The sequence below is a fragment of the Passer domesticus genome, chromosome 1 (genome assembly GCF_036417665.1).
Source record: "Passer domesticus isolate bPasDom1 chromosome 1, bPasDom1.hap1, whole genome shotgun sequence".
Taxonomy (NCBI): Eukaryota; Metazoa; Chordata; class Aves; order Passeriformes; family Passeridae; genus Passer; species Passer domesticus.
Genome location: NC_087474.1, coordinates 76,504,616 through 76,522,611, shown reverse-complemented (window position 1 = coordinate 76,522,611; position 17,996 = coordinate 76,504,616). Strand labels below are relative to the sequence as shown.

General features: G+C 41.0%; 2 protein-coding genes across 9 annotated transcripts in view; one reads left to right on the top strand and one right to left on the bottom strand.

Moving 5' to 3' along the window:
- LYRM4 (LYR motif containing 4) overlaps positions 1-11,913 on the bottom strand; it is an 86,207-nt gene extending 74,294 nt beyond the window's left edge. The window contains exon 1 of one of the 2 annotated variants that reach the window (XM_064425716.1): positions 11,074-11,913. In XM_064425716.1, the coding sequence (XP_064281786.1) occupies positions 11,074-11,690 (617 nt within the window). In that variant the 5' untranslated portion in view covers positions 11,691-11,913. The remainder of the gene's footprint in view (positions 1-11,073) is intronic. The other variant, XM_064425724.1, reaches the window with a different exon arrangement.
- Positions 10,595-17,996, top strand: part of FARS2 (phenylalanyl-tRNA synthetase 2, mitochondrial) — a 230,754-nt gene continuing 223,352 nt past the window's right edge. For 3 of the 7 annotated variants that reach the window (XM_064425693.1, XM_064425628.1, XM_064425590.1), the window contains exons 1-2: positions 11,956-12,702; positions 17,653-17,730. The gene's annotated coding sequence lies outside the window, so the exon portion shown is untranslated. Of the gene's footprint in view, positions 10,784-11,190; positions 11,265-11,955; positions 12,703-17,652; positions 17,731-17,996 lie in introns of those variants that run through there. The other 4 variants (XM_064425638.1, XM_064425620.1, XM_064425701.1 and 1 more) reach the window with 4 other exon arrangements.

The following is a 17,996-nucleotide window of genomic DNA, read 5'->3' as shown; positions in this document are numbered from 1 at the left end:
TGCCTGTGCACCAGGCATAAGTGCTGGAACTGCCCACCCCGACTTTCTGCCCTCCACCTCTCTCACCTCCCAGGCGCTACCAGCACAAGGGAGCACTTAAAAAAGCCAGATTCTTGGCAGGCAAGTTATGGAAAATTATGTCCACAGCTCTTTATTTTTGGGGCATGATGGTGATCAGATAAGAGATACCCAAGACCTCCACTAGCTGTGGTAAATTCAGCCTCTCAGGACCCATAGATCCTATGCATTTCTCTGAAGTCCAGAAGTACAAAAGGAATCAAAACAATACTAAAACCTAAGTGAAGTAACACAACGTTGTTCAAAGCTACTTCACATAAAAGAAAGAAAGAAAAAAAAAAGGGTTACATGCTTTTTCCTACTATTTTTCCTACAGTTACTCTAAAAAACTCATAGAATAGATTATCTGTCAAACATGAAGCAAAGAGCAGCTACCAGCCAAAATGTTTATTTTGGGTAATGCATGAGCTCCACCTCTAAAACTGTGGTGTATACACTCCTACTGTCCAAATTGTAGATCCCAGCATATGATGCAATGCTTTGATCTGGCAAGATATACTTTAGTATCAGGCAGAAAAATGAAATTAAATTTAAAACTCAAGGTATTCTAGTCCAGTGAACAGAAGTCATTCAATAAACCTACTGACAGATCTTTTGTGCACTTAAACAGCTTAACTACTGTAACAGAAAAGGAGATCAGAAGTGTTCATGAAGACAAAGAGAGCAGTCAATTTTCCTTTTTAAAGAAGAGAAGCATTGACAAACACCTTTTAATCTAGGCAAGCCCAAGTACTTTAAATATAGACATTAAAATTTAGAGGTGAAGCTACGCTAAGGTCAGTAATTTTTACAGCATCTTACAGTCAACCTCTTAACACTCTCTCTAGGAGTCTTACACTATGAATGAAAAAAGATTACCATACTATATTTCTATATCTCTACACATTCTGTTTAATAAGACTAGGTTCAGATTGGTACATTTAAATAAAACAAAGATTCTGCATTTCAAGCCAAAACTGGGCTACAAAACCCCGCAGATAATACTCAATTGCTAATTAAAAGCTACGGAAAAATAGTCACTCACATGAGTGATGGTAACACTTTCTGTCCTCTGTTGGCAAGCAAGAAAAAAGAAAACATAGGGTAAATACCACCTCCTTTTCCTCCCATAACAACATGGCTGCTGGCTGCAAGAATTTATTCTGAGATAATATTTACGCTAAATGTGGAATTAACATCTGGCTTAAATGCAGTAACTCAGACAAGTCCTGGCTATGGTTACTGCAGGAGATATTAGGAGGGGAAAAGAGGTATTAGGAGTGAATTAGGAGTGAACTACTTCTCACAAGATTTTCAGTGTAACATTTTATGACCAGGGCAGATTACCTTCCCTTTCACACGAGACATGACCTTCCATTCCACAGAGTAGTAGAAAAAGTTTCCAATCTAGGAACAAATTACCAACACAAGTTGCAGAAGCATGAGGTTCCCAGCTAATGGCAGCAATAACTTGCGCTGATGGAGAATTTCTCCTTCAAGAGTTTCAACAAATTGTTGGGAAATAAAAGCCCAGAACCATGTCTCAAAGTCCCTGCAGGTTAGCAAGCATTGCCACTAGTTCACAGAACAAGGAGTTTTGTACAGATATACGTACAGTATACTTTTATGTCCAACCCTGTATTGTTGTAACTTATAGGACTATCTTCATCCCATGCTGTCTTTGCTTTTGGAAGTGACTGTGAGAGTGACACCAGCAGTTTGATAAATATTCATATTTCCATGCAAAATCTGCATATAATGGGCAGCAATTTTGGGTATAAATTATGAACTGAAAATAAAAAATTAAATGTAGTAAAAAATGTGCTCAATAGCTCTGGAAATCAAGAAGCCTATTTAGCATTCTAAATGAATGCATTGCTTATTATTGTTGTGTAAACAAAACACTTGAACATTTATTTTCATACTGTAAATTAGTCAGATCAGGGAAAAAACCATTCTGAGTAAGACATCTAATTTATTTTGGCCAGTGATAAACTACTTAGATCAATCAATCAATGTTCCTCCCTTCAAAACTAGTTTACATACCAAGACCATTAATTTGAATACCTATTTGCTAACTTATTGTACTAGAAAAACGCTGTGATATTTTAGATGAGTCAAAGATGTTTTCTGAAACCTAGTAGCAGGTTAGTTTCAAGGCAACACAATACAGTTCAATTTGACACTGTCAGTATAATTCAAGCTATAAGCTTCAAGGGCTGTTATGGATTTCATTTGAGCTGTATCAACTTCAAAACCTTCCTGAGAAGGAGGCAGTCTGATGTTATCTAAATAAATTAAAACACTGAATATATTTGGATGGATGGATGAATGAACTATTGTTTCAGAAAGAATTCTACTAAATGAAAACTTTATGAAATGTGATGGTTTGTACTTGGCCCCTTCCACTTTTAGTTCCCGTTTTTAACTGTGACTAGCAATGCAAATAAATGATGGCTCTGAACCACACCCCCAATCACCCACTCTGGCCACATTTGGCTCTTTCATTGCTATGCTAACATAGTCTGCAGAAATGTAACATTCACACAATGTGTAACCCTCACAAGATAAACCATTTTTCTCCAATACCAAGGCTCTGTGGAAATCTGCACACACATTTCTCCCTCCTGCTTAGGCAAACAATAAATGGATGTTTGCCTCTGTGCGTGACTACCAGTAAGTATTGTGATAATCTGTATGTTTGTTGGGGAAACACATAAAGCCTGTAAATAAACACTACCAAGCAACAATGCCATGTGTATCTGCAAGCAAATCCTAGTTAGCAGAAATCACAACCTGTGCAAGACAGAGATGGAAACAACTCTGTAAAGACTGAACTTTTGGGATACAATGAATTATTTTCATAGGCACCAAAAGTCACAGAAGTTTAATGATAAAATCTTTGCTACCATAAAGGACTAGTGATTACTAACAATATACTAGAATGAATTACAGTTTCAGGGAAATATTTTAACTTTTTGATTTTTTTTTCAGACACACACTTTCTCTGGTAGTAAAAATAAGACAATATTACTTTTAAACAAGCTAATGGTTTAGAAACAGGTCTTTGATGGTTCCAGACCAGGATACACCAGAAAAGCAGACTCAGAAGGACTGTCAAGACCTGTTAATGGACATTATTTTCTAATAAGACTAACACACCTATCATATACTCTCTAGTCTCTAGTGGATTCACAGCTTGCTTTAAACAGTGATTTTGCAAAAGAGTTACTGGGATAGAGCAGAAGTGAATTCTAGACTTCTTGATACCAACATATTCATATATGCATACATACATATAACATTTACTTTGTGCATAGACTTCTTTAGAAACTATGAGATTTAAACAATTGCTATTTATTTAAAAAGTTTAAAAAAAGTATCTAAGCAACATCTAAGCTGTTACAAGACTTTGAAACAAACATGATACTAAAGAAAGTGTAAGTACTGGACTGAGTCCTGAGTCTCTGAAAACCATCCCCAGCACAGGACCTTCAAATTTTCCGGAAGAGTGCTTTAAGGATTTTATTTCAGGCACATTCTGTTCAGGAAGAAAGTATCTGAACTCAGATGAATTCTTTTATCATATTAAAGTGTTCAGTTGCATTGTATCCTGAGAAGAATGTTAGAATTTTATATGAAGAGCAGGTAAAAAGGAATAGAATAGGCTAGAAGAGAATAGAATGTAGAAAAAAAAAGGTACGGGAAAAAGACCATATACCATAATGCCACCTGGCCATAAGATTGTCTGGATGACTTGTGGCATCTTCACTCTTGAGAAAAAACTGTATCAAGAAGAATCCCCAAGAATATTTCTCACTAAGGACACTGTTGTACTGAGTTCTGCGCAAAATGGTCTTGGAACAGCTGGCTCAAGTATTCACAAACACAAAAAAAAAATCAAGAAAGTCTCCTTTAATCCCCACTTTTTTTTTTTTTTTTTTAAAGCAGAGAACTATGTAAAATCTAGGACTGTACTTTGTTGGCCAGCGAACCCAAAAATTCATGGGAAGACCTTTATTGAAGAGGTAGTCCAGAGATCATCTTAGCCATCCATTACTGCAGCAAGTGATTCTAAACACTGGCTTGTCAACTGCAGTTTCCTCTTTTCTTTTAAAAATGACTTCAATTTTTTTTTAATGCAGAATCCTGATCTTCTAAGGACCGCTTGAAATTATAATAGCCCTGTGTCTACTGTATCTTGAATCATCTGGATGTTAGCAGGTCAGCATCTTTTCATCATGGGTAGCATAGAGATGAAGACAGAGGAACTAAGTGTTAAAGCCACATCCAAGAGTAAGGAAAGGAGGAGGTTAGCTGGAACAACAAATTAATCCAATTTAATACTATAGCTACGCTACAAAGTGCTTTTCATTTACCAGAAATCATAAGCATATGGGTATGGGTATGAGCCATTGCCAGAGGCAGCATTTTTTCTATTACTCTCATTAGTCCTCAAACAAACACTACTGGTAATTAAATCTAATATAAAAAGAAATATATCCCTGTTCTTCTGTGCTATACAAAGAATAACAAGCAGCCACAGCAGATTTACTCATTTTGGGTGCCTTTAGTAAAATAAAATAACCAAAACAGTAGATCAATCTTTTGAGGAAGCCCCCATCCACTTGTCTTCCAAATATTAAATATCAATTTTTCCAGAACTCTATATGCTCTGTATGTGCTCCAAACCCTCTCTCCAAGTTACTACTGTTCAAAATTCTGCTCTGCAAAAAAAAAAAAAAAGGGGAAAAAAAAAAAGAAAATTACATCAGGCCTGATGCACAGATATCATTAATTGTTTAGGAAGAGTGTAACTTTATAAGGGTAAAGTGAATGTATTTGGAAAACGACAATAACCATTGAACTACTAAACCAAAGATAACAACTCCTAATGAATAAGATGAACAGAATATTGATGCTATGATTTTCAGTTGGGCAATGTTACTATTAAGAAATCAAAGTAATGATAAAACTGTTTCCACTCATTTTAAAATTTCAGAAAAATATGTTCTGAAGGTAACTAATGGCTATGTTTTCACATTTTTGAAATATTAGTGCTTTGGTTGTCTTTCCAAAATATTTTATAAATATACAATACTGAATTCAAATGGATGTACTTCAATATTATCAGACCCCAATCCAAAACCATGTTCTGGTACCTCAAGATTTTCCAAAAATGGTATATAATTCCATTAAAAACTCTTATACTCTTAAAATGCTCTTAAAATACTGACATCTCTATTCAAGCATACATGATTCTGACAGAATAAAGCAATATATACAAAAGACCTTAAAATAATATAATGGCAAAATGGTATGTGGTCACTGAAATAATAGCCAAAATTGAACACCCCCCAAAAAGAGATATTATTAAGGCCAATCCCAAATCTTTGTGACTGCTTCACAAAACAATCTCAAAACGTGCCTTTTTCCTCCCTAACACAACAGAAATATAAACAATCTGCTGGTAGACCTTGTCAATCACAGACTTTATTAGGATATCCAATGAGAAAAGTCTTATTCAGCTTGGATAACTGTCACAGGTAAAATTTTAACATGGCTGCTAAAATACCTAAGTGATGAAAGTGCAAAAAAGAAACACTGACCTATAGACCATATAGACTTATAGAAGGATTCTACAGACCAGGCACTAAAAGCTAAGTAAGATTTTTCCATTAATGTGACCAAATCAGGGATGCTGATAATAAGAGAAAGAAACACATTTCTCTAGAAGAGCGGTTTTTAAAAAATTTTACTTGGTGCGAGTTATGTTCTCAAAAGAGCTGTTAGCAGAATCTTAACAGCGTTATGTCCCCTTGAAGAGCAGGTCAGCATGCAAGTATGAGTTAACCTATGCTTCAGCAAGAATCCAGGTGCTCTCATAAAGGGAACTGGGCACAGAGAACTTTCTGTTCTGGAACTGGGTATCCAGAGAAATCTCACTACCAAGACCAAGGCAAAGTGGGCAGTAAATACCTTGGCCTTTCTCTCATCCTTTGTCACTATGTTTACCTCTGCAACCGACAAAGGATGGAGATCCTCCTTAGCCCTTCTTTTTGTTGCTGATGTATCTACAGAAACTTTTATAGCAATAGCCAGATAAAGTTCCAGCTGGGGTTTGGCTCTTCTAATTTTCTCTCTGCATAACGTCATGACATCCATGGAGTTCTGTGGCATAGTCTGCCCCTTCCTCTACAGGTCAAAAATTCTGCAAACTACCTTTTCTTTTTTTTTCTCCTGAGTTCCCTCTAAAGCTCTCTCTTCAGCCAGGCTGATTTTCTTCCCTGCTGGCTCCTCCAGCATGTGGGGACAGCATGCTCCTATGCTTTGAAGATTTCTATCCTGAAGAATGTCCAGCCTTCCTGAACACCACTGTCCTCCAGGACCGTCTTCCTAGCAACTCTCTCAACAGGTCTCCTAAACAGGCTCAAATCTTCCCTCTGTCCAAGGTGACAATTCTGCTGATCCCCACTCCTTACTTCTGTGAGAATTCATAACTCTGTCATTTCAGGACCACTGCGCCCAAGGCATCCTCCAATTTTCTCATCACACACCAGTCCTTTTCTCTTGGCAAACAACAGGTCCAGTGGGGTGCCTTTCCTGTTTGGTTCCCTCACCAGCTGCATTAGGAATTTATCTTCCACACACTCCAGGAACCTCCCAGACTCCTTCCTCTCTGTGGTATTATATTCCTAGCAGACATCTGGTAAATTGAAATCCCCACAAAAAAAAAAAGGGGGGGGGGGGGCAGTAATCTTGAGACTGTTTTATGGTTCTATGTTCCATTACTCCCTAAAATCAGATCAGCAGCTGTGTCAGTTAAAGTAGGAAAAGCAACTGGCACTGAAAAAAACAGTGCAAATTATTTTGCTCAGTTTTGTTCCTAGGTTAGCAGTCATTTGCAAAAATCATATTTACCAGTTTTAAAATCTTGAAAGACTTATCTCAGATGAAACTGCATGCATTCAATTAACTTGTTTCCAATGCAAAACAAATGGACAAATTTGTTCTGGCAAATTTTCTTCCCTCATTCTTCTATGTTCTGGGTAGCTTTATTAGTCAATAATATTGCACATTCTAAAAGAAAAATCAAGTTCCATTAAAATGCAATTCAGAGACACAAGAAAGAAATGTACCTATAAATAAAAATACAACTTCCACCACTTAAAAGAGAACATAATGGATAACTGAAATAAAATTTCAATAAATCAAGAAAGATGTTAAAAAACATTAAAAAATTATTTGCAGAAAAATTCCAACAGAGAGGCTCAAAGCTTCTGACATTGCACATAACTACAAAAAATTAAAGAAACAGAAAGCAGATGAGCTGGAAGCATGCCATATGATGCTACCCTGAACTTATTACCCATTGTTAGTATCTTCATAGGGCCAGGAAGGCTAGGGATCTGAAAATCATAGTAAGTTAGTCAGCTAGACTCTGGAGCTTTTCCAGGTCAATGGCACACTTGAAATAGGCCTGCATGCAACAAGAGGAGGTCAGCCATGGTGCTCTTTGACTAAACCTATTATGAAAACCTTCAGAAATGGAGATGACAAACACTCTCAGGGAAGATCTGCTCCAGTCCTTTCCTGTCCTGGAGAGAACTCCCTTCCAACAGATTCCCATGTGTTAAGACCACTGAGCTTTAGTCACATTAAGCAAACAAGGAATTGTCAAGTTTTGATAATCCTCATTTACAACCAGATGTACTTGAATTGCTTTCGTAAATTTATAAATTCTTTTTATTCTGTACCCAAACTACTCACAACATGGCATTATTTAAATCACTAATGATATTTAGAAATATTTCTTCTATCTATTTAGTTGAGACCAGAATCCAACATATTATAAACCATCAGAGGTTCTACTTTTTGTCAACGAAGCAGAATGGCACACTTGTTAAAAATCACTTTTTTGACTCAAAACCTAACATCTTGCCTCTCTGCATATTGATTTTCCTCCACTGCAAATCACTCACCCATGCTCAGACTGTCTGCTTGGGTAATAGGGCAGAAGGGCAGACATGAAATTACTTACAGTCTGCTAAATTCCCCCTCCCTGCTGTTAAAACCTGGCCTACACTTCTGGGTGTCCCAACACTCTGTGACATTTACTTCAGGACACTGGAGATGCTCCTGTGTTGTTCTGAAGGCTGCCAGTGGTGACCTCAGTTACTTTAAGACATGAATGATATTCTTCACAGTTCCTACACAAGTTCTGCTGGGTGGCAGAAGAAAATCTGAGGCTACGAGATGACATAAGGACTATACTTACTCAGAGAGACATAAAAAAGTTGAATTTTCCATCACAATCTAAAAACACGTGCCCTAGTTTTGTCTGGGAAGTAAGATTAAAGTCAGTTTTCTTTCTAGTAGCTGGTACAGTGCTGTGTTTTGGATTTAGGATGAGAGTGATGCTGACAACATGCTGATCTCTTAGCAAGCAGGGTTTACAATAAGTCAGGAAGTTTTCAGCCTCTCACACCAACTCACCTGCAAGTAGGCTGGGGGGCGCAGGAAGCTGGCAGAAAGTACAACCAGGGTGATCCAAACTGGCCAAAGGGCTATTCCATACCATGGGGTGTTATGCTCAGTATATACACCAGGGAGAAAGCCAGCTGTGGGCTGCTGTTCAGGAACTGTCTGGGCATGGGTTGGCAACAACTGTACTGTGCATCTCTTGTTTTGTATATTCTAATTATTATTATTATCTATTCCTTTTCTGTTCTATTAAAACATCTTCATCTCAACCCACAAATTTTACTTTTTTTCTCCCCAGTTCTTTCCCCCATCCCACTGGGGAGGGGGGAGCAAGCAAGCACTGGTGTGGTGTTTAGCTGCCTGCTAAGTTAAACCAGAGCAACCAAATTAGGAGAAAAAGCACAGTAAGCAAATAGAGACTAATTAGCTGATCGTACTCCAGACATACTCTCACAAATATCCAATTTGCGGTAATAAAGTATTCCAACACTGTTTAGCTGAAATCATGAATCAATAATAATAATCTATAACACCTTCTACTTTGCTGCAAGTTAGTTCTTTACAGAAAGTCCTTGGGTTATCTCCATGAACTGCCATATCATGTTACAGCAGCCCTGAGGACACAGCAGGGCTGCTTATCTTGGCAAGCAAGAAGCCAATGGGGTGTCCCTTTTACCTATGGGAGCAGTGTAAACACTGAGGCAGAACTGTTGTTGTGGTCACAGCAGACCTCTAAATGTAACAGCTGCTGATATCATTTCTTGCTGGAAACTGCTATGGCTTTTCATGCTCACAAATGTATACACAGCACAAGGTTTTAGCAGGTTTCTAATTTTATAGTATCTAAGGACAGGCCCACCAAAACCAGAGATCTATCCTTTAAGGAAAGGCGCAACTTGCACTGTGACATGGTGCCAAAAAACCAGATCTGCATGGTAAACACACCATATAATTTCTATCCTTTAAAATTTGTTGTGGACTTCACTTCCTCACTGCTCACCCCCAAGTACAAACCCACTGCTGAAAATACGCCGTAGCCCAGCCATGAGCTTCATTCAGCTGTTCACCAACTGCACATCTCAAGCCATCCCCATTGTGTGCAATCCTGTGTTTGTTAGCCAGAACAAGGGTAACTCAGGACAGCAAGGAGCAGGAGAAAGCCTTGATAGCAACAGAACATGATGCAAACACACATTGCTGAGTGGAGTCGGCAATGAAGGTTTATTAGCACCAGTTCATTTTCAGCCCCACAGTCCTTCTCAGGGCACTCCCTCACACTTGAGGTTTGTGGAATACTTGTGCCTTGCAGAGCACAGAGCTCACCACAGTTATGCAAGTTTAAAGGCTTCAGTTCCCAGTTCTTGCCCGAGAGATGATTCACAGCACAGGTAGCTCACATGCCCCTTCCCGTGGTCCAACTGAGTGGTAAAGTAAACAAACTACCATTGGGCAATGCAACGGGTGAGCAGCACGTGCTGTGAACACAGCAGACAGCTAAAGGTGACCAGGCCTACACCTAACTTTTGCCGAAGAACCAGTGTGTCCCTTTAACCAACAGCCAGAGAAGGCAAGCAGCCTGGCATCCTGTGTGGCAGGAAGAGTGAACTCTGATTCCTCACTGCATCCCGAGTGTGGACACAGCACATGGTGCCAAGCTTTGGCAGCAGCCTGACCCCAGCTCTCCTCTGCCAGGAAATGGGCAGCACACGGACCAGACATGAGCTGTATCAGGTTCACAAAATTAGAAAATCACAAAATCGTTAGGGTTGGAATGGATCTCTGGATCCCGACAAGGGAGGGTCACCTTGAGCAGGTGACACAGGAACACATCCATGTGGGTATGGAATGTCTCCAAAGGGGAAGACTCCACGACCTCCACGGGCAGCCTGTTCCAGTGCTCTGCCATCCTCATTGTAAAGAAGTTCTTTGTCATGTTGAAGTGAAACTTCTTGTGTTTCAGCTTATGGTCTTTGCTCCTCATCCTGTTGCCAGGCACCCCCGAAAGAGTTGGGCACCACACCCATGACACCCACCCCCGAGATATTTACATGTATTAATGAGCTCCCCTCTCAGTCTTCCCTTCTCCAGACTAAACAGGCCCAGCTCCCACAGTGTCTCCTCAGAAGAGAGATGCCCCAGACCATTCCTCATCTTCGTGGCCTTCCACTGGACCCTCCCCAGCAGCTCCTTGTCTTTCTTGTACAGGGGAGCCCACACTCAGCACAAGTACTTCTGACTTCAGGTTGGGACAACCTCTGTCCTATCCCTTCTTCCCAACAGCCCATATCCTGGTGCTTTTGCGGCAGTCCGGAGCCTGGCAGAGGGTTCGGGGGCTGCCCATTCCCGGTGCTCCGAGCAGGGCCTGGGCCCGGTGCCGGTCGCAGGCCCGGTGCCGGTTCCGCTGTCGCTCCAGGGCACGGCTCGGCTCCTCCCGAGGCCGCAGCTCCCCGCGCCCCTGCCCCAAGCACCGCCGGAACCCCACGCCTCGGCGGGGATCCCCGCGTCCGCCGCCCCCGGAGCCCTTCCCCGCACCTGTAGCTGTAGCCGCTGAAGCGCTGGCTCTCCCGCAGCAGGGCGCGGTACAGCCGCAGCACCTGGGCACGGCTGGACGCTGCCATGTTGCCGACACCGAGCCGCTCCTCCCGCGGCGAGGCCCCTTTTCCCCGCCCTCCCGCCGGCCGCGCCGGGCGCAGCCGCGGCGGAGCGGAGCCACAGGGCCGGCGGTGAGTGGCGGCGCGGAGCGGCAGCGGCCGCGGCTCGGCCCGGGCCCAGCGCGAGGCGCGGGGGGGGCGGGCAAGAACGGCTCCCGGCCGGGGCAGCCCGGGAGCCGGAGGGCTCGGGGCGCTCGGGGTCGGTTCCCGGGTCCCGCCGGGTCGGGCCTGCCCGGCAGCTCCGGCGGGGATCCCACGGCGCGACTGCCCCGGGGGTGCCTGTCGGGCTCGGCCGTGCGGCTGTGGAGGGCCCGCAGGCGGGGAGGGAAGGCCCGGGCGACGGGGAAAGCGAAAGCAGCGCTCAGATGCTGTGCTGGGCGGCAGCGCGGTGTGCTGCACGGGGGGAGGTGGATGCTGGCGGGGGGAGATGGATGTCGGGGCTGGAAAGGAGCAACAAGTGATGCGTGCAGCGAGTTGCCTCGGAATCGCTGGATACATTTGCAGTCAGAGTTCATGTGCTGGAGAGGATCCAGCAGAGGCCACGAAGATAATTTGGAGTCCGGAACATATGTCTTCATGAGGAGAGACTGCGTGTGCTGGGCCTATTCAGTCTGGAGAACAGAGGACTGAGAAGGGATCTCATTAATGCTTATATGCACGGTGGATTACAAGAGGGTGATGCTAGGCTCTTCAGTGATGCCCAGCAAAAGGATGAGGAGCAGTGGCCATAAACTAGAGCCCAAAAGTTTCACCTCAGTGTGAGAAACAACTTTACATTAAGGATGGCAGAACATGCTGCGCAGGAAGCTTGTGGAGTCCCACTCTCTGGAGACATTGAGAACCTCCCTGGATCCATGTCTTTGTCACCTGCTCCAGGTGACCCTGCCTTGTCAGGGGGTTGTACTACATGATCTTCAGAGGTCCCTTCCAACCCCAACATTCTGTGATTCTCTGAAATCACTGTAGACAGCTCCAGTCATTGTACATCTGTGCTGGTGTACCAGGGCCTGTTGTGTTATAGTGATATTTGAGATGTTCCTCTCTCAATATCTGTTTTTGAGATGAATTCTGTTATTTAAACCACACATCAACCATCCTCCTTTGCTGAAAGTTTTGCCACTGCAGAATAAACTTTGTAACTTGCAGGTATTAGGCCGCAGCTGTATTTAATACTGATTTTTGAATTTTCAGCAATTTCTTTAGAGTCATAGAATCATCAAAGTTGTAAGAGACCTTGAGTCTCCAGTCCCACTGTCCACCCAGCACTGCTACTGTAACATCTCACCAGCAGCAGCACATCCAGGAGTCTCTTGCACACCTCCAGGGATGGTAACTCCACCATCTCCCTGTGTAACTTATTCCAATGCTTGACTACCCTAACAATGTATTTTTCCCCCCTAACATCTAATTTATATCTCCTCTGTCTCCGTTTAAGGCTCTTTCCTCTGGTCCTCTCCCTGCAGGCACAGCAGAAGAAATCAGTCCCCACTTCACTAGAATCTCCTTGCAGGTATCATGACAGGGTTCCTACTTCCTTCACAGATTGTTATTTATGTAGTAGGTGTTTAAAATAACTATCATGTAGATGTTCTACATGTCTCTGGCAAAAGTGCTTTAATTGCCGCATCTAATTTAACTCATGTTTTATGGCATGTGCATTTGAGTATTACTGTCAGTTGTACATCTGATGCAATTTACAGTTTATTGCAAAGAACTAAAATAGTTCTGTGCTTTTGGATGTAATTAGTATAGACACATGAATTTATTTCAGATTTACCTTTACGGGTATGCTGTGTTTTAACAGCCTTTTTAGGCTTCTGGAAATGGAGATTTTCCTGTATATGGAAAATTTTCTGGATATTCTCTTTATCAAAAGACAAAATAGAAATGTTACAGGAAATGTAACAAGAAAATGTAACAAGAAAAACATATACAGCTACAGTAGGGGATAAGCATCATGCTTCTGAGGCATGATGTAAGTTAGGCCTTGTAAGTTACAAACCAGTGTATTTTGGGTTAGGTGTTGGCATTCAGGGCACCCACATGGAGAAATACAAAGCAAGCATGCCCTTCATTTGCCATGGGACCAACCAGATTCTCCTTGTAGCCCCAGCCGTGTTGTTAAAGCAGATTGCCATGCCAGAAGCAGAGCCCATCTGGGATGCTGGTGCTCCCCGTCTTTGCAGCTGTTGGTGGCTGGCCAGCACCACCCATAATGCATGTTATAGCAGAACTCTGGCTTTGAGTCTAGAGACTTCCCTTCTCTGAAAGCAGCAGTGGCCACCCTGCCCTTTCTTATGAGGGTGGGCTTCAGACAGCTTAAAATGATACGGGTCTGTCATGTACAGAGCCAAGCTTAGGTTGGAGAGTTTAGCCAAGTTATGTGATACCATTCTGTGGATGAGTGTGGCAGATGTTCCATCTAATTTTACAACAGTCCTCAGGTATTGTTGGAAATAAAGTTTTTATGGTACAATCCTCAGCTCTAAGAGATGAGGGAGTAATTGGGAGGAAAGCATTCAGCAAATTTTGTTTACAAGAACAGTATTAATTTAACATTGGAAAAGTAATTAAATTTTTTTTTAGATAGCCTCAGATGTTATTCCTGTTCCTGAAACTCCCAGACAGTTTTTGCGCGTTTTGTTTTTTTAATTTGTTTTTTTTTAAGGTAACCATGTTTTTTCTCTTGAAAAATCTAGAAACATCCTATTTTTAGAATAAGCAGTAGGCCCATACAGTGCACGATCAAATGTAAAGTAAATTTGTCAAAGGAGAAGACTCTTTCCTCTTGTCTTCTTTTCTAGCTTAACCTTTAATGCACTCAAGAAAGGAAGATCAGTTTTTGTCAGAAAGGAGTCACCTTTGTGCAGTTGGGTTGGCACTGTTAACTGGAAAAATTAATTACTTTCTTATGCATTTGTTACTGTGTTTTCCTGGAAGCAATGGGTAATGGTCCCAGAAGTCATGTCATTCTGCAGGAAGTGGACACTGCTGTGGCTGGGATACAGATCCTTCTGCTGGCCTTTGTTTGTGTGCACCACTGCAAGCCTGCAGGGAATTCAAAGGACAGACACAGCCCAAATGACCACTGTGTGTCCTGTGACACTGGAGCCTGTGTATGGGGAAGCAGCAGTAACCACTTCATTAACTGCCTCCTCATTCCTGAGGGGAAAACTACACCTGGATTTAGGGTTGGTGGGTGTTCATTTGTCTTTGCCTTCAGCCTTTGGTCTGGGAAGGAAGGTGGCATGTGCCTTGCCTTTCTGCATCTCTTGGGATGAATAAGCACATTGAGAGGATATAATGGTATGAGTACCTGGAATATTTAAGTGTGTAGCTGCTAAAAGAGGGGAGGGAGGAGAAGGAATTTGGATGAAGTACCTGCAGGGGCTGTGGACCGGCGTGGAAAGAAAGAGCTGTTCTGCTCTCTGGGACATACCTGATGTCTTGTCGTCTGTTGCTGAATTGTTTCTTGTGGTGCATTTTTCCAGCTTCATGACATGGCACTGAACAGTTCAGTGCTTTCCTGATATGCTGCTGTTGGTTTTCATTATTTTTCTTTGGGGGTCAGAATGATAATTGATTGTTGTGATATTATAATCTCTTCTAGTAATTGTTTTTCAGGTTGTGAAAACATGCTAATTTTTCTGTGCTGCAGTGGTGTGGTGTCTCTTTTCTTTCCTTGTCTTAGTTGTCGCTTGATAGGGTTGTGCAGTGAGATCCTACACTAGGAGGACCTCTTACTACTGTAGAGTAGGACCTTTAAAAGAAGGATTATAAATCACAAGAATTTTGGGATTTCAGTGACAAATGTAACAAACTGTAATTTAACTGTTCTTTGTGGTGAATTAAGATTTCCACAGTATCATCAGGAGGCCTTGACTGACTCTGGTATTTAATAAAAAATTGTATTTAGTTGGTTGTCCTGTAGAAAAGAACATTTTTATTTAGGAGGAGAAACTTCCATATTTCAAATTCAGCAATACTCCTGAATTCTTTGTGCATTTGAAAAAGTTCTAACTGGAAATTCAGAGGGAAGACAAAAATCGTCTCTCAGTCAGCCTTTTGTGAGTTACCCCATCTCCTTCCAAACTGAATTGCAGAATGTTGTGGACTGTTTAAATTAAGATTGTAAGAACTGTAACAATAGGAAAACCAAAACACAACCAGTAATGCATTTCCTGTTCTAATACTTGGTCTTCTAAGGGAACACCTGTTTTACCACTGCTCCTAAACCTTTCCTGGTTTATGATCTCTTGTGCTGCAGGCATCAGGCTAAAAGAAACACTGAATTTTCTTTTCCTTCTTGGCCACAATTTTAACTTTCTAATTTCCTGTGGCACTTAAGTCCTCCAGAGGACTTCATGGGCATTGTGTTACCTGACAATTAAGGAGCTGGATAGTTCAGTTCAGCAGTCACAGGATAACTTCTGGATCCATGAAAGGCAGTGTTATACACCATATGGTTTTTTAAAGATGTTCTTAGTGGACATATGAAATGCTTGAAATAAAAATACTATAAAAGTCCAGAATTAAAAGAATAATTTTGTGTTATGGGCAAAAGAATAACTAATAGGGGATTAAAATTACCAGTCACTCTTAAATAGCTCAGCATGTAATAGTTGCGTCAAACACAAATGGCACTTCTAAACACTTCTAACCTTAATGCTGATGAAGACAAGAACCCAGCAAAAAATGAGCATATTTTTCTTGGGTGTTTTTTTGTTATACTGAAATCTTGCTCAAAAATCTAATCATGAGAAGTATAAAGGACAGGATTAATGAAGTGTTCTCATCCATGACCTCGTAAATTCAGAAATGCTTGCTTTGCTGTGCTTTCGAATGTTTTATCAAATTTAGCCTTAAATAACTTCTCTTTCTGTGGGAAAATATATTCTACTTTGTATTGTAGTGCCGTTAAGAAATATTTTCTGATGCTTATCCTATGCCACCCCTCTTCCCTGAGTTCATCCCACTTTTTCATTTATGCCCCTTTGGAATCATTCTGTGTAATCCTTCTCCCTCCTCTGTGATTTACTCTATCATCATATTTCTCAGTAGCTGTCAGCCAGACAGGCTAAATTATATAGTTATTTTTATATTTTTTTTTCTGCCCTCTTTCAGAGGATATTGAAAATTTTAGCTTAGGAAGCGAACTTAAAAGTAAAACAAGGACTGATACTTTGTTTAAGAGCAACTGGGATTCTCTTTGTAGCCGCCCCTCTATATTTTTTGCTGACTTGGGATTTCCAGTTTGGCAGGTTGGTTACAAATGGTACTGCCAATCTTTTGAGTTAAAGATCATGACTGCACTTAAGACTCTTTGCTAGAGCAAAGTTCTTCTTTCTCTTGAGTTTATTTTTTGCCATATATAAATGTGAGTGTGCAGTAAAACATGTAAATATGTATTCAGGCATGCACATGGTCATGCTGTGGTGGTAAAGGTCATGCCCTTCATCTCTGATTCTCCATGTTTCAGCCTTGGGGATTGGTGCACAGCTAACACAGTGTTGTGGGGTTTTTTTCTGCTTTCCCAGTCCCATGTCTCAGGTATGTGAAATCAAAGACATCCTGCTGCTTGTGTGCATCCCACTTCTGCTTTCTGGATTGTGGGCATGGCCTTTCTTGTCAGATGACACTAGGGGCTAGCTCCACTCAAGGACTACTGCTTAAGTCCTTCTCTGAAAATCTGCTGCAAGTAGCTGTTTTCTTATAAATAATTCTTGTGTGATTATTTGTTGGAAATAATTCCTAGATCAAACTATCAGTAGGTGTAGAAGTATCACGTTGCTATGAGGTAGTGTGGATCTGATGTAAGAAAACATGTTATCCAAGGACATATCTTTCTTTTAGTAAAAGGAAAATTGAGCAAAATTATTGTTTACAGCGGATGGATAAATCATCAAGGATTGAGGTGGATTTTAAGCAGGCAATCTGTTTAGTTTTCTGACTGTGGGATAAGGGGAGGGGGAATATGATTTTCCACTTGTAACACATTTTCATTTTATATGGTCCTGTGCATCCATGTATGACTTTTTGTTCTAGTAGCTTGGACTTTTGATCCAGCAGAAAAAATCAACAGTTTGAATAGGAAACTGAAGCAGATTGTTTCTAGAGATGAAAGAAGACTATGGAGCAATGTTTTAATTGAAATGAGGAAAACAACATAGCCATATTAGGGATTATTGCAATGGTAGAGTTTAAGATACTTTTGCATGATCCTTGACATTTTTGATCTTTCATCTTGTGTCAGTATTGGTTTTATGTCCTCTGACAATGAGTGATAGTGCATTAGGGACATATTCCTGTATATATCATGCTTCTGATGCATTTGTAAGATCAGCCAAATTGTCAATACTTCCTTACATGCTTTCACAGTTCTAGATGGAACTGTCTTTTTATTTTATTTCTCCTTCTGTTTTTTATATCTGTGGTGACTCTGTCAAAATTTTTCTTTCAGCCTGAGAAGGAGCAAAGCACTGACTAAAGCTAACAGACAAAAGAAGCAGAGCTGAAGAAAGATTATCTCTGCTTGCAGGTAAATAAGTAAAAAAAAAAATTAGCTTTCTGAATCTTTGACATCAGCACTGCCAGCCTTTTTAGTTATTAACAAGTTTTCAGTCCCTCTCCATTTTAATTTATAATAAAATTTTAATTTATTTAATCATTAAAAAAAATCTTTCTTCATCTTCACCAACTGCTAAGGCCATGTATGATAGCTATATAAATTTGCTTTCCATATAGAATTCATGCATTTTCTTACTCCTAATACAAAGAAAATGACGAGACTTAAGACGTAAAGAT